At 42.8% G+C, this 14,770-nt stretch overlaps 1 protein-coding gene across 14 annotated transcripts in view; it reads right to left on the bottom strand.

Annotated features, from left to right (window-relative positions):
* The window catches only part of prom1a (prominin 1a), a 53,194-nt gene that overhangs the window by 36,583 nt on the left and 1,841 nt on the right, over nt 1-14,770 (bottom strand). For 10 of the 14 annotated variants that reach the window (XR_009126632.2, XR_009126639.2, XR_009126640.2 and 7 more), the window contains exons 2-4: nt 4,777-4,835; nt 3,724-3,750; nt 374-579 (exon numbers count right to left, since the gene is read on the bottom strand). Coding sequence is in view for 4 of the 14 variants with exons in the window: in XM_058065003.2 (XP_057920986.2) it covers nt 374-579; nt 3,724-3,750; nt 4,777-4,835 (292 nt within the window). In the remaining 10 variants the exon portion in view is untranslated. The remainder of the gene's footprint in view (nt 1-373; nt 580-3,723; nt 3,751-4,776; nt 4,836-14,770) is intronic. The other 4 variants (XR_009126635.2, XR_009126637.2, XR_009126638.2 and 1 more) reach the window with 1 other exon arrangement.

The raw sequence follows: 14,770 nt of genomic DNA, 5'->3' as shown, positions 1-14,770 counted from the left end.
CATTACCATATAATTTTGTGGTTGACTACAGCCCATTATTTCTCCATAAAATATAAATATTGAAGCAAATTTTACTTGTTTTTTCACAAAATTAGTACTTATTTTTTCCCGAAATTAAGCATTTTTTAGCATAAAAATTGCTAAATGAATGAAAATACACATATAAGGTATTGAGATGATGCATTCAAAGATATTGTGATGATATGTAGTATTCCACACTGGTCACTAGGTGTCAGTAATGTCATACAGGAAGTCTATATTATGTTTTATTATTATTATTATTTATGGAGTGTAAAGGTGACTACTGGGGTGCTTGAGCATTTGCAACCTAAAAGTGTTTTTCTCCGACACGCTAACGGACACGCCCACTCACGTGATGACCAGCGAGGTGGAGAAGAGCAGCGTCCCCAGCAGGCCGCGTCGGCAGTCGGCGTTCTTCCTCTGGCGCTGGTGCATCTCGCCGCCGCAGTTGTCGCAGCAGCGGCACATGCAGAAGAAGAGGCCCACCACGGGCACCAGGACGGTGAAGAGCGCGCCCACCACGGCACACACCAGGAAGCCCATCTCGTAGTAGATGGCCTGGAAAGGCGAGAGGATGAGAGAAATGAGTCCAGATGGGACGGACATGCCAACGCTGTGCTCATCAAGCTCTCGGCACCCGCACCATCACAGAAGATCAACGCCATGAAAGCACATTATTGTTGGCTCGTGCCTCAAAGATCAGAGCGTGTTGGCCTGCGGTGCCGCTTTTTCTGGCTAATGAAGGGGAAAGATGGAATTTTTGATGAAAGGATGGACTTCCAGCTGAGCGACTGCATAGAAAGTTGGACTTCGAAAGTATTCCAAAATTCATAAATGATATCGCTTGCTGGAAAATACAACTTCAAGGCTCTCTTTCAAAACGACGCGTTTTGGGAATCCGAGCACGGTCTTCCATTCTCATACCCTGCCAACGACTATGCAAAAAATTATTAAAATAACCAAAAGCATCCGCCATGTGACCACCAACCCGTCCCACAAGTGCTACAATTTGGAGTTCAACTGGAATTTTCTGGAAAACAATATTCAAAAAGGTTGGCAATAAAAATTAAATCAAATAAATACAATGAAAAAAAAATAAAATAAATAAAATTAAAAAATAAATAAAATTTAAAATATTAATAAATAAAGTAAAATTAATTAATTAATTAATTAAATAAAAAAAATTAAATTAAATTCAAAAATAAAATTCCAAACAAAAAAGGCCAGGTCATTTATTTTATGTATGGAAAACATCCATCCATTACAACATTGTATATACATGTTCACGCGGTTTTCTCATGTACTCCAAATCATTATTCTAGTTATTCAAGTTGAAAAACAACTGCACGGTGTTCAAGTGGTTAGCACGCAGGCCACACAGCTAGGAGACCCGAGTTCAATTCCACCCTCGGCCATCTCTGTGTGGAGTTTGCATGTTCTCCCCGTGCGTGCGTGGGTTTTCTCCGGGTACTCCGGTTTCCTCCCACATTCCAAAAACATGCTAGGTTAATTAGCGACTCCAAATTGTCCATAGGTATGAATGTGAGTGTGAATGGTTGTTTGTTTATATGTGCCCTGTGATTGGCTGGCCACCAGTCCAGGGTGTACCCTGTGCCTCTCGCCCCCAAGACAGCTGGGATAGGCTCCAGCACCCCCCTGCGGTAGAAAATGTGGGCTATTTAGGATTCAAGGCATAGAAACCCTAGAAATGTCGAAGGTGTGTGGAGAGTTAGCGGAGAGCATGACATCATCTTGCAACATCGCTAATCCGCTAACCCCGACTTTTGGAATGTGCAAAATTAAAAAGGGACTGGTAACTCCCTGCACGGTGTGTGCGTTGTCACGGCAACGCTTCCTGCCAGTGCTTAAAGAGGGAGTTTCTAATGGGGAACACCCACGTCCACCCTCGTAGTACTAGGACCAGTACTTTTTTTTTGGTTGGGTCTTTAAACACAATCCTGTCAGACTGGAGTATTTTTCCGCGTGATCCAAATACTAAAAAGTCAGGGTGAGGCGGGACGCTCTGGAGTAGAAGAATGGCTGATGTCAGCCTCCGTGGGGGGAAAATTGATTCAAATAAAGTAAGCAAGTCATGTGACCGTTTGTCATGCCAGCTCATGACGACAAATTAGCTGAAATGTGAACGCGCGTCATTCCGCTGCCGGCCTCATCTTGTCATGTCAACAACAAAAAGATTTATTTTTGTTTTTTTTCCACCATGGTTGCTGCTTCCATGACAGCCCGCAGATGAAACTATTTTGGGATGGAGGTTTTGTCTTGGCGAAAGCCCCAAGGAAGAACGTGACCTTCACCATACGAGCTAAAGCCGAAGATGAGGTGGCGGCATGTCGTGGCGCTGTCGTGCCACTTGATAAATCGCCCCCAACAAAACAGCCGCCGGGCAGGAACGGCCCCGGGCGCCAAGAGGCCCACGAGACTCGTGTGTGTGTGTGTCATGGATCATGCTAAGATCATGCTAAGAAGCTGACTTAAGCATTGTGTCAATCACATTGTGAGATCAAATGAATATGGAAATAGAAACATTGGAAACTCAATGCATGGCTGTAGACGACCACAATGTATCCCATTAGATTATTAGTGAATTTGAATGATTTATATTTATGATTATTACATTTTGAAAATACTAAATGAATTTACTAACAATTATTTTTATACACTGAGGATCCACAAAGTAATAATTTACATGCCAAATGATGACGATTCTATCTACAATGTTGCTGTAATGCTATGTAATAATTAAGAAAACAAATAATTAGAATAATTCAAATACTAATTGTTCATAAATTAATAATTATGTCAGTAAATAAAACTAATTTTAGAAATAATTCAAATTTTTATGTATTTTTTAAAATAATTTAAATAATTTTATAAAATCATTAATCATTATGAGAAATAATTCATTTTTTTAATGTTATTTAATTATCACAATTAAATAAAAAAAAAAATTCCCCAGTATGATACAACAAGAAAAGACGAATGAATATAGCATCTTTATATAAATGTCTATTTTTCCACTTTTCTGACCTTTCTGACATTTGGAAGTGAGCCCTGAAAGAAGTTTGGAGTTTTTTGTGACGTCACAGTGAGCCGCGTGAGATTCCTTATATGGGCGTGGCCGGGTCCAAGCTGTACAAGTGGGAGTACGAGTGGGACCAATCACAGCAGAGTAGGCCTTCCCAGAGGCGTGCTGTGGGTGGAATAAATTAAAACCGTTTTGGAAAAATCCCAAGAAATACAAATGGAATAGGTGCAGATCCTAGAAGATGTAGAAAGCTTTTGCGGGTTATTGTGTGTAGCTGCTCTATAGGAGTCCACAACTCAATACAAAGGGACGAAAAATGAGCAGAATCGGTCCCCTTTAATGTGAAACTGCATCAATGCAACAGTTGACTTTTTTCAGTACTGCATTAAAGTATTACTACCTTACCTGGGCCAGCAGCTAAGTAGTACAGCCAACATACATACAGTATAACTGTAATAGACCATCATTATTAATGCATGCTGAGGAAGTAAATAAAGTTGCTCCCCTAAAAGTGAACAAGCATTAAAAGTCAAAGGTGAAGGAGGTTACAGGGGATACAAAAGCAGATAAAAGAAAGGAATGAAATGGAGTGGGGGTGGGTGGGGGGGGCTTGTCTACGTGCATCTAGAGAAGGTATGGTTTAGGGCTAGACACTTTACCTGCAGGCTCAGCACTATGTTCTCAGGCTGAAGGACACCACATGGGTTCACATGAAGACGGCATGCAGAAGACAAAGCAGCACAGCGTCAAAACACCCACCACAAACACAACACGCGTGACAGAGAAGCCGTAAAAAAAAAAAAAAAAGAGGAACAATGTGGCGTTTGTACAGATTTACAGCACACATCAACACATGCGCTAACAGAAAAAAAAAAAAAAGGAAAAGAGGCTCCAGTTTACAGCAACAGAACTTGGCCCCTATTTTCTGTCCTCGGACCAGAAAATAAAAGCATACAGGAGGTTCTTTCATGGGATTTTATATCCAAAGTGCTCGTAAATCTCAAGGTGGCCTCGGCTTGTTAAAAAGCTTCATAACGGGCTTTCTTGGAACTTCATCTTCGCTAGACTTTTACGATCGGTGGAGGAGAAACTCAACTGTTTTAAAACAAAGTATACACACAAGATCTTGAACCTGAGGATGTCCTGACGTTGCCTCTAATAGGCCTGTCACGATAATCCATAAAGCGCATGATCAATAAAAATTATGTCAATCGTTGTTCACCGTTTATCTAGCTAGCTGTGTCGTATGCTACACGCCTGGATAGAGCGTTGCCTAGCTACATCGCGACTCAACTTTCACGGATTGTCTGTTTTGTTGAAGTGCAATTTTGCACATTTTTTTAAACATCATATATGAAGCCGCATTGTGTTCTACCTCTTTGTGGTGTATTAGAGCAATATATTGATGCTCTGTTGTATATAAATATAGAACCAGGGAGAAGCTGCACATTGTGTTGTGCATTATGATATGCTGTAGACCGTTGTCAATCTCCTTCGTGCTGTTCCCAACAGTGAATGGGCGAGTTTTAATTTTTAAGAAATCCACTGTATATCGCTAGGTTGTTACTGTTCCGTATTATACCGACCGATGTGATCATAAATACATGTTTCGTTACATTCCTAGCATTGAGTTTTATCATGAATTTACTTATTTGGAGAGGCTGTTTTTCACCTTTTTGTACATTGCCTGTAGAAATTGAGTGCAGACTCACCTTCTGGTATTCAGTCTGAATGTTTCCAAACCTGTCCTTGGCTAATCGGACCAGGAGATCTGCAGAACGATAAAAAAAAATAATAATAATTGACAGTTCAAGTGGTTCAAACACATTGATTGATTGATTGGTGACAAATAGAATGGCATACATAATACATATACGGCGTCTATTGTCCCTGCCTGGTACATGTTTGTATTGCCACAGAACAAGAACTGATGGAAATATTTAGACCGAAAGGCATGTTGATTGTCATGGTGACAGGAAGTGAACACCTGATGTGGTTTGGGAAAGGTCACTGTGCTGTACTTCACCTTTCTGGGTTGGTTTCTGCGGCTTTTGTCCGTCTTTATTGTGTAGTTGAGGCCAGGCGTTATACGATCAGGGTTTGGGAGAGGAAAAAATAAATAAAAGGGCAAGCACATCAAAACCCAGTGATCATCTTTTAAGCCTTTTGTTGGTATTGTGTTTCCCCACAATGGAAGTTTTCATTCCCATTAGGGAGTTTGTCCCCATTCCGCCTTGACAAAAGACATGAAACTAGAACTGTATGGACGGGAAAAAAAACACTGTACCTATTCAGCTGTCTTTTGGGTTGGATGTTCCGCTTATGCGTTCCAGTACACAAGCAGCAGAAAATATACAATTTGAGGGAAGTTGTGTAACAAAAAGAAAAAAAAATACAAAAAAAAATCAGAAATGTTTCAAATCTGTAAGAAAATATCTTTGAATATTTTAAATAATTCTTAATAATAAAATATTTTAACAACATTACAATTATTTTATAAACATACAACTAACATTCATTCATTTTCTACCGCTTATCCTCACGAGGGTCACGGGGGGTGCTGGAGCCTATCCCAGCTGTCTTTGGGTGAGAGGCAGCGTACACCCTGGACTGGTCCACTCTTTAATAATTTTACTAAATTGACATATTTCCAAGATTAATATTTAACATTCTATTGTTTAAGATAAACTAGCTTGCATGCCAAATGCTTTATGTTACATGACGCAAAATGATGATATCAATTTACAACTGGTGGCCGGGGGCATTTATGTACTTATTATTGGAGGCCTTTAAGTATGCCAATACATGTTTACAAATGTTTTTTTTTAATAATTCAAATCAAAAAAATAATTAATGCTTTAATACCTGAAGAATTATTTATTTGAAAATGTATTCATTATCAGCTGGGATAGGCTCCAGCACTCCCGCGACCCTTGTGAGGAAAAGCAATAGAAAATGAATGAATGAGTGAAAGGTTTATCACATGAATTAATAACAATACAGTAATATTTCAACAGTGTTTAGCTGTACATGTAACGGTCAGTGGTTCCAGAAGGTAAGTACTATTTGGTAGTATGTGGTAGTACGAGGGTTGGTACTGCATGAATTAGCATAGCAGTTAAACGGGTCCAGCTCAAAGTGCTAAACATGTCAGGACTGAAGCTTATCCTCTCCTCTTATAACTTGCTAGGAATTAGTGCTTCAGCTAAAAAGGCTGAAAGCGTTAAAAAAAAAAAAAAAAGAGACAGAAGCAAGAAGCAAGAAGCCGCCATGCAAACATGTGGGACAAGCTGACATAGGCGGATGAAGAAAAGCAGCAGTGGAAAGGTAAAGGACGCGTGAATGGAAGGATGGATGGATGCACATGGAAGAGTGAAAGAGAGAGAGAGAAAGAAAAAAAAATGTAATCAAGTGTCTGTAAATGCCACCAGCCTCCCATATGAGCCCCTGACTAAGCTCTGTGCTAACAGGCTTACTGAACAAAGTAGGAAAATAAATATGTAATAAGTAAGCCAGGCCGGGACGCACTTCCACACCGTTAAACTTCATTCAGCCTCTCGCCGCTTGGAAGGCAACAAAGCACACACAGCCTGATGGGGATTTGCTCGCTGGTGCCGTTGTCGCTATGCTAGCTCTGTGCTCGTACAGAAATGGTACACGTCACATTCCAGGAAGAATTGTGGTGCAACAAAGGAAGTCTCCGCTCAGCATGTACCACGGGGGGGACACACACGATGTGTTGGTGTCCTCAAGTAGTTACAGTTTATACTTAATACGGCTCTCTTATGGAGGGCATGTGACCTTTGATGTTTCCTCATTTCATAAAGAATCATTCATTCATTCATTGAATAGCCAGCCAATCACAGGGCACATATAGACAAACAACCATTCACACTCACATTCATACCTATGGACAATTTGGAGTCGCTAATTAACCTAGCATGTTTTTGGAATGTGGGAGGAAACCGGAGTACCCGGAGAAAACCCACGCATGCACGGGGAGAACATGCAAACTCCACACAGAGATGGCTGAGGGTGGGATTGAACTCGGGTCTCCTAGCTGTGATGCCTGCGCGCTAGCCCATAAAGAATCATTCATTCATTCATTTTCTACTGCTTTTTCCTCACGAGGGTTGCGGGGGGTGCTGGAGCCTATCCCAGCTGTCTTCGGCCGAGAGGCGGGGTACACCCTGGACTGGTGGGCCAGCCAATCACAGGGCACATATAGACAAACAACCATTCACACTCACATTCATACCTATGGACAATTTGCTAATTAACCTAGCATGTTTTTGGAATGTGGGAGGAAACCGGAGTACCCGGAGAAAACCCACACATGCACGGGGAGAACATGCAAACCCCACACAGAGATGGCCGAGGGTGGGATTGAACTCGGGTCTCCTAGCTGTGATGCCTGCGCGCTAGCCACCTGTCCACCGTGCAGCCCATAAAGAATCATTCATTCATTCATTCATTTTCTACTGCTTTTTCCTCACGAGGGTTGCGGGGGGTGCTGGAGCCTATCCCAGCTGTCTTCGGCCGAGAGGCGGGGTACACCCTGGACTGGTGGGCCAGCCAATCACAGGGCACATATAGACAAACAACCATTCACACTCACATTCATATCTATGGACAATTTGCTAATTAACCTAGCATGTTTTTGGAATGTGGGAGGAAACCGGAGTACCCGGAGAAAACCCACGCATGCACGGGGAGAACATGCAAACCCCACACAGAGATGGCCGAGGGTGGAATTGAACTGGGGTCTGCTAGCTGTCGGTCTGCGCTATAGCCGTGCAGCCTGTAGACACACTCATTCTGCATTATTTTCTTTTATTACGTCTACTATAATCGGTATAGGGATGTTATATTATGTCTAGGGGGCTCTAAAATCTCAGGTCTCCTAGCTGTGAGGTGTGCGCGCTAGCCACTCGTCCACCGTACAGCCCATAAAGAATCACTGACGGTTTAATCTGATGGAATCACGACAAAAAACAACGTAGCAGTACCACATGTATAGTTCCTTGAACTGTGTCTGAATCCGGGTTGGTGGTTAGGCCGAGATTGGATCACGGAAGCTGTGTGGCTTCACCGTGAGAAAAGGGGAAGTCGTGTAAAAAAAACAATGATAGAACCCAGATGGTTAGCTACGAGCTAACCTGTGACGTTCACAGGTGAAAGGGGTCTAAAGACAGGCGACTCCTGTGCGACTGACACCTGTGTGGGACAAAGATCTGAAAAAAACTGCCAAAAAAAATCCACTTGTGTGACCTCAGTGGACTAGAAAGTCAGCAAATGACAAAAAAAATGGTCTATTGTGACAAAATCGAAAAATGGCCATTGAACCTTGAAGTAAAACACCTCCACAAGTCAGGACTGTTACCATAGAATCTGCAACTATGGAGAGAAAATCTGGCTTTACTTCACACCCACACCCCCCCCACCCACCCCCACACACACACACACACAGTCTTTTCTCTAAAAATGTCTCCATGTGTGGCATCTTTCCTGCATGTATGTGCTTGGCATCATGCCGTCCTTTCTACGCGTCCTCCCTCCAGTGCAAAGCAAACTCACGTGCACAGCTGCGAGTGCGCTCGAGTGCCCACATGAGCATCCGGAAGCATCTCCAGTGCGCTCACATGCACCCGTGCCGCCGCCGCCGCCACCGTACCACGACTACTGCGGTAGGTTAGCGACATGACAGCCTCCCCTGCAGTGGGAATCACGTTGATGGGTGGAGGACACACACATACACACACATACACACACACACACACACACACACGTGGAGTGTAGGAGAATGATGGCGACAGACTCCGATGAGCTCCTGTCGTCTCCGCTAAGCTCAAACGTGCTGAAATCAATTCCGCGTGTGCGAGGTGACAAGCTCAACGCCGCTACTTACCCTGATGTGACACCACACATGATGCTCCCCTCAATGGACCAATCCCCCGCATGAGCGACACGCCGAAGAAAGGACTCAACCGAAGACGGTACTTCCACGAGAAGATCAACAAAACCAGGCGGTGAGTTGACTCGTGGTGATCATTTTATACGACATTACGTAAGAATCCATGAAAGGTCAAAGGCAATCCGCAAAGCACGAATGCTGCAGGCAACGGGGAGCTGCGGTTCATTAAGGGGGACCCACGAGCGACATGGATTTCCAACTTAGCATCCTTCCAATGGGTGACACAAGTGACTTAAATGTACTTCTACACAAGCAGTACACTGGATACTCGCATGTATACAAGCTTCTGTAGTATTTAGGTTAAGTGTGTAGTACAAGGAACCAGTTTTCACGGTGAAGCTAAGTCAGGCCTGGGTCTGAGGCTAGCAGGTTCTCTACCATCTCCACCACAGAGTGGAGTGGACTCGTTGGGGAAAAGAAGGGAATGTGGGGGGGGGGGGTTGCATCCGCCAATGAAGCGTAACAAAGGAAGGAGAGAACGCATGAGCTGCCATCCGCTCGCCTCGGCCTCTTCCGCTTCTCCTCTGTTGACCCAAATGATGCCCCCCCCCCCTGTCCTGATGGGACACGGCAACCAGGGAAGTGGCCAATCTCTGTGTTCTTTCATTTAGTCGCTTTTTGTTCATGTGATCTGGTCTATGTGAGATGTTGCTCAGTTTAGAGATCCATTCTTTCAAGTCCACGGCAGGCGGGATCTGATGGTCTTGTGGGCGGTGTAAGGCCCATGTGCCACAGGTTGGCTACCTGCGTAACCAGTTACAGTGTTACAGTATATTACAGTATATTACCTCCGTTTTGATACGTTTTGGTCTCAGTTATCACATAATGTTGACGATTTGCTCCTCCCTGCCTGCTCTTCACCGTCTTTGCCAACAAGATTCTTCTATAAAAGTAAAAGTGATGTTCAATGTTCATTTATTTTGGCATTTATAATTATTTTGCATAGTTTTCCCAGTGTAAAACTTCAATTATTCTCCATAAAATATATTTTTTGCTAATATTTTTGGGACATTTATTGGACTCCCTTTATTTTGTATTGGAAATATTGCTTAAGTTTTTATCATTTTTGAATTTCATCAAAACTTTTGGAACAAATGAACCAAAACAGGGGTTTGCCTTAGGTTACTTTTACCTTCACTGAAGATGTAATTGTTGACAGAGACAAGATGTGGCGGTGAGATCAACACGGACACCACCTTCTTGTTTTGCCATGAGTTATTTCTTGAAGCGTGAGTCGCCTGCCGACCCAGAATGGAGCCAAAGAAAGTTGCCAGTGGCAGCATTTGGATAAAGACGCTGATAAATGTACAACTGTATAAATGTACAAATGTATTCCTTTCATTGGTTATTTATACGTTTAGAATTACTTTATGCATGTAAAACTAGAAGATGAGGGTTCAATCCCACCCTCGGCCATCTCTGTGTGGAGTTTGCATGTTCTCCTCGTGCATGCGTGGGTTTTCTCCGGGTACTCCGGTTTCCTCCCACATTCCAAAAACATGCTATGTTAATTAGCGACTCCAAATTGTCCATAGGTATGAATGTGAGTGTGAATGGTTGTTTGTCTATATGTCCCCTGTGACTGGCGACCAGTCCAGGGTGTACCCCGCCTCTCGCCCAGAGACAGCTGGGATAGGCTCCAGCACCCCCCGCAACCCTCGTGAGGAAAAGCGGTAGAAAATGAATGAATGTAAAACTAGAACAATTAGCTGTTAGCAAAGAACTACATCGTCAGCCGCTGATGACATCACAGATGGGCGGCGGAGCTGACTTCCAGTTCCTGTTTCCATGTATTAGCCAGACAATAGGCTGTGATAAAAAAATACTTTAGAACACAATTGGACTCATGCAGTGTATTAATAAAAAGACACGTTACAGTATTTTTTAACGTTAACCGAAAAACATGCCAAGCGAGGTTCCAGTGTGGTCTCCATTTTCAGTCAGTTGTTCTTCTCAAACTGGGATGGAATGAACAACATGGCACACCCGAGGCCCCCAAAGCAAAGCCCTTTTTACACAAAAAGCTGCTCCACGCCAGACGACAGCAATCAGTGGAACATCACTGACCTTTCTATCACCGTTTCCTCAAACAAACTCCCGCAGAGAGGCGTAGTTAGTCAAAACATGCCACTATTTATCTTTCGACCTTTATGACAGCCCGTCTGATTGCTCCCGGCTTCCCCTGCGGCGCTTCCACAAGGATGGAAAAACACGGAAAAGTTTTAATAGTTTTATATTTACTTCCCAGCGTGGCTGCGTGTTAGGTCACCTTGCTGCAACCAAAGAACCGAATCACGGCGAGCCCGTCTCGGCTGTCTGGGCCGACGCTAATCCCAGATTGGGATCCATTTCACATGCAGCGACGTGTCGCTGAAGGCCATTCTGGCATCAATGCGCGGCAGCGGGGCTGCCGGCAGGGAATTAAAGTGTTGCACAATATCGCTTTTTGTGTTCTGATGACGCGGCGACGTCTTCGCTCAAAAGAGGCGGCATGAATGGAAAAGACTCCGGGGCAGGGAAGGTCAACTGGAGCTGAAAAGCCGACATGACAGGGCTTCTATACGAGACAGAAAAAGCCCAAATCAGACGATGCCGATGTAGAAGGCCAATATATCTGACGGCCACACAATTAGGTACACCTGCTCTGATGTTTATATGTTGCCCGTGCCATATACTGTACTTATGTAGGCTAAACAAGAAATGACATCATTTGGAACCCAACAACTTTGCCTGTAAACTTCTGAGTTAATGTGACGATAACCATAGAATGTGCAAAAAAATGTTTAAAAAAAGGTGTATAGTACAACATTTTTTTAATTATTTTCTTATAAAATGCATACAAAAATATTTTTACTATACTACCCTCTCATGACAGTAACTACTTTATTTTTAACCTGAGGATTTAGTATTTACCTAAAGCACAAAGACCTGTGAAAACTCATAATATATAAGACTTATATAATAATGCTTTGGCGTGGGAAAATGCAGCTCATATCGTCATTCATAAACAAGTATAATGCACAACACGCCATAATAGTGGAGATAACGTGACTGTAAACAACATACGACGAGCGTAACACGCATGACCTCATGACTTCAGCACGATGACGTCGTGCAGCCTACAAAAACGCACTTTTAGGATGCAGGCCCCGGATTCAAACACAGCCTATGTTTCTCAACTGGCCTGGGAACGCCTCAGTGTTGAATAAATAATGTGTGTTTCGTGGTTGAATACAGCCTATTAGTCAAATAATATGCATATTTAAGCAAATTGTATGTATTTTTAACCTAAATTAAGCATCTTCAAGCATAACAATGAAAGGGTTAAATGAAGTAAAATACAAATATAGTAAGTCATTCGGAAGATGTGTAGTATCCTACACTGGTCACTAGATGTCAGTAATGCTACACAGTACCTTGGTGCATTTGTTCCATAAAACAACAATATGAACGGAGTGAGACCTTTTGTCAGTCATACAGCCTCTGTCTCGCTCAGTAGCAGACAGACTCATTCATTCATGGTGCATGGAGTGCTGGAGCCTACCCCAGATGTCTTTGAGTGAGAGGCGGGGGCGGGGTACACTCTGGACTGGTGGCCAGCCAATCACAGGGCACATATAGACAAACAACCATTCACACTCACATTCATACCTATGGACAATTTGGAGTCGCTAATTAACCTAGCATGTTTTGGAATGGGGGAGGAAATTCCATGCAAAACTCCACACAGAGATGGCCGAGGGTGGAATTGAACTTGGGTCTCCTAGCTGGCGGTCTGCGCTCTAACCACTCGACCACCGTGCAGCCCTCATTCTGCATTATTTTCTTTTATTACGTCTACTATATTTGATATAGGGATGTTATATTATGTCTAGAGGGCCCTAATAATGTTTTAAAAACAGATTTAGAAGATTGTACACAAGTTTCTTGTACTGTTCCACTTTAAGGATTCCTCCTCTACTTCGTAAAAATTATCTTATTGTGGTCTGGTGTGGAACCAATGAACCGCAATAAATGAAACAATACTGCCTTTATGATTTGGTATAAACATAATTGTGTTCCACTATATTAGAAAGACAGGATGGCTATATTGTGCAAGTGTATGGCATTGCTGAGCGAGATAGTTAGATAACGACGTTTGATGTTGAACAGAAGGAAGCTGACAAACATTTGCAATATTCATATCAATTCTGAACATCCTCGCAGACAAGACACGCTGGAGGCTCCAGGGCAGCCATCCAGTCAAACAGAATGCTGGAAAAGCATCAACATGAGCCCATTTTATCCATCGCTCTCATTTTTTGGGGTTATAAAAAAAAAAAAACCTCAACAAGATTTGTTGATTGATGATTAAATAATTAGAGTACAAGGCTCATTTGTGGGGAGAGATGCTCACACCGGGGATGAAAGTAAGCAATATATCACAGTAAAAACCACCACATACAAACTGCTTGTAGTTTATTTCCTGTAGCTTTGCCAGCATTTCCCACAGGGCTGCAATCTATTTGCGGCAGGGTGAAATACAATAAAAGAATGCATGCATGGGAATGTATGCAAGGGAAACTCTGCACTTTAAAGCATGAACTGGGAGGGAAAAGAGGGTCGGGGGGGCTGGTAAACACTGACAAAAAAGCATGAACGACGTAAAACTAAATAGTCTTTGTCGTAACCTCGGCTTGTTAAAGCTGTGCCACATTCAAGTTCCACATTTGCATAACGATAACGCTGTTCATAAATTGCCACCTTTTTGTTTTTAATTCAGGCTGATCTGGGATCAGTTTTGTCTGCAGGATGCTTCCGACATGGCGGCCTCGGGCCATGCGGAGACGGATGAAGGCGCCAGTGAATATTTGGGTTTAGTTACTGGTTAACACAATGGAGCGCTTTGGCTGCTATTCAGTGACTACAAGGGACAAACAACAACAGCAAGAAGGAGCCATAATAACACGAGTGGTCATCTGCCACACAAAGCCACAAGCGGCCATTGTGTGCGGCCGCAAAGTGCTGACTCGCTTCCCACTGGAGGAACGTTTGCATTTTTTTATCTATACATTTAAAAACAAACATTCAATATTCTATTTGAGCTGCACATATGCAGGTGAGCGACTTTCCTCACCGGTTTCCGAAAGACATCATGGAATTCAGACACCAGATGAAGGTCTGGCAACCGTTGCCAGGGAAACCCACAGGCAGCCATCACCACGGTCGATATGCAGCATGAGTGAAGGCTAAAGTTACTAATGGAGTCAATCAGGGAAAGGCTTTTTCTTGAAAACACTACAACACCCGAGTGAGATTATCCGCATCATAAAGTCGCTATTTGGAATCCGCTAAAAATCCCAATAAATGACGTTAAGTGTCTTTCAAGTTGGGATCATTTTGCAAGATTAGAACCTTTAATTGTACTGTAAATTTAGAAATGTTTCGGTGACGGTAGCACAGTGTTTTCTAATACATCCACTTATTTGCGGTGGACCGCCACAGATAGATTTAGCATCACCTGGTTTGCATTTCATGTCTTTTTGTCTCCCAAAGCGTCCATAAAAACAACATGCACATGTGTCATGGCCAATTATGCAAATTAGCATAACACTGTAGTGTTGGGACAGCTCGGGTAAGGAGAGCTATCCAACTAGCTGCTAATGTTAGCTTCATTAATATTAATATAATATATAGAATGTTTGTTTATCACGGTTAATTGGTTCCAGACCTGACGGAAGAATTCCTTACTT

This window comes from Doryrhamphus excisus, linkage group LG23 (assembly GCF_037039965.1).
Source record: "Doryrhamphus excisus strain RoL-2023G ecotype Guam linkage group LG23, RoL_Dexc_Guam_v1.1, whole genome shotgun sequence".
NCBI lineage: Eukaryota > Metazoa > Chordata > Actinopteri > Syngnathiformes > Syngnathidae > Doryrhamphus > Doryrhamphus excisus.
Note: the sequence above shows the minus strand (reverse complement) of the source record. Positions and strands in the feature narration are given on the sequence as shown.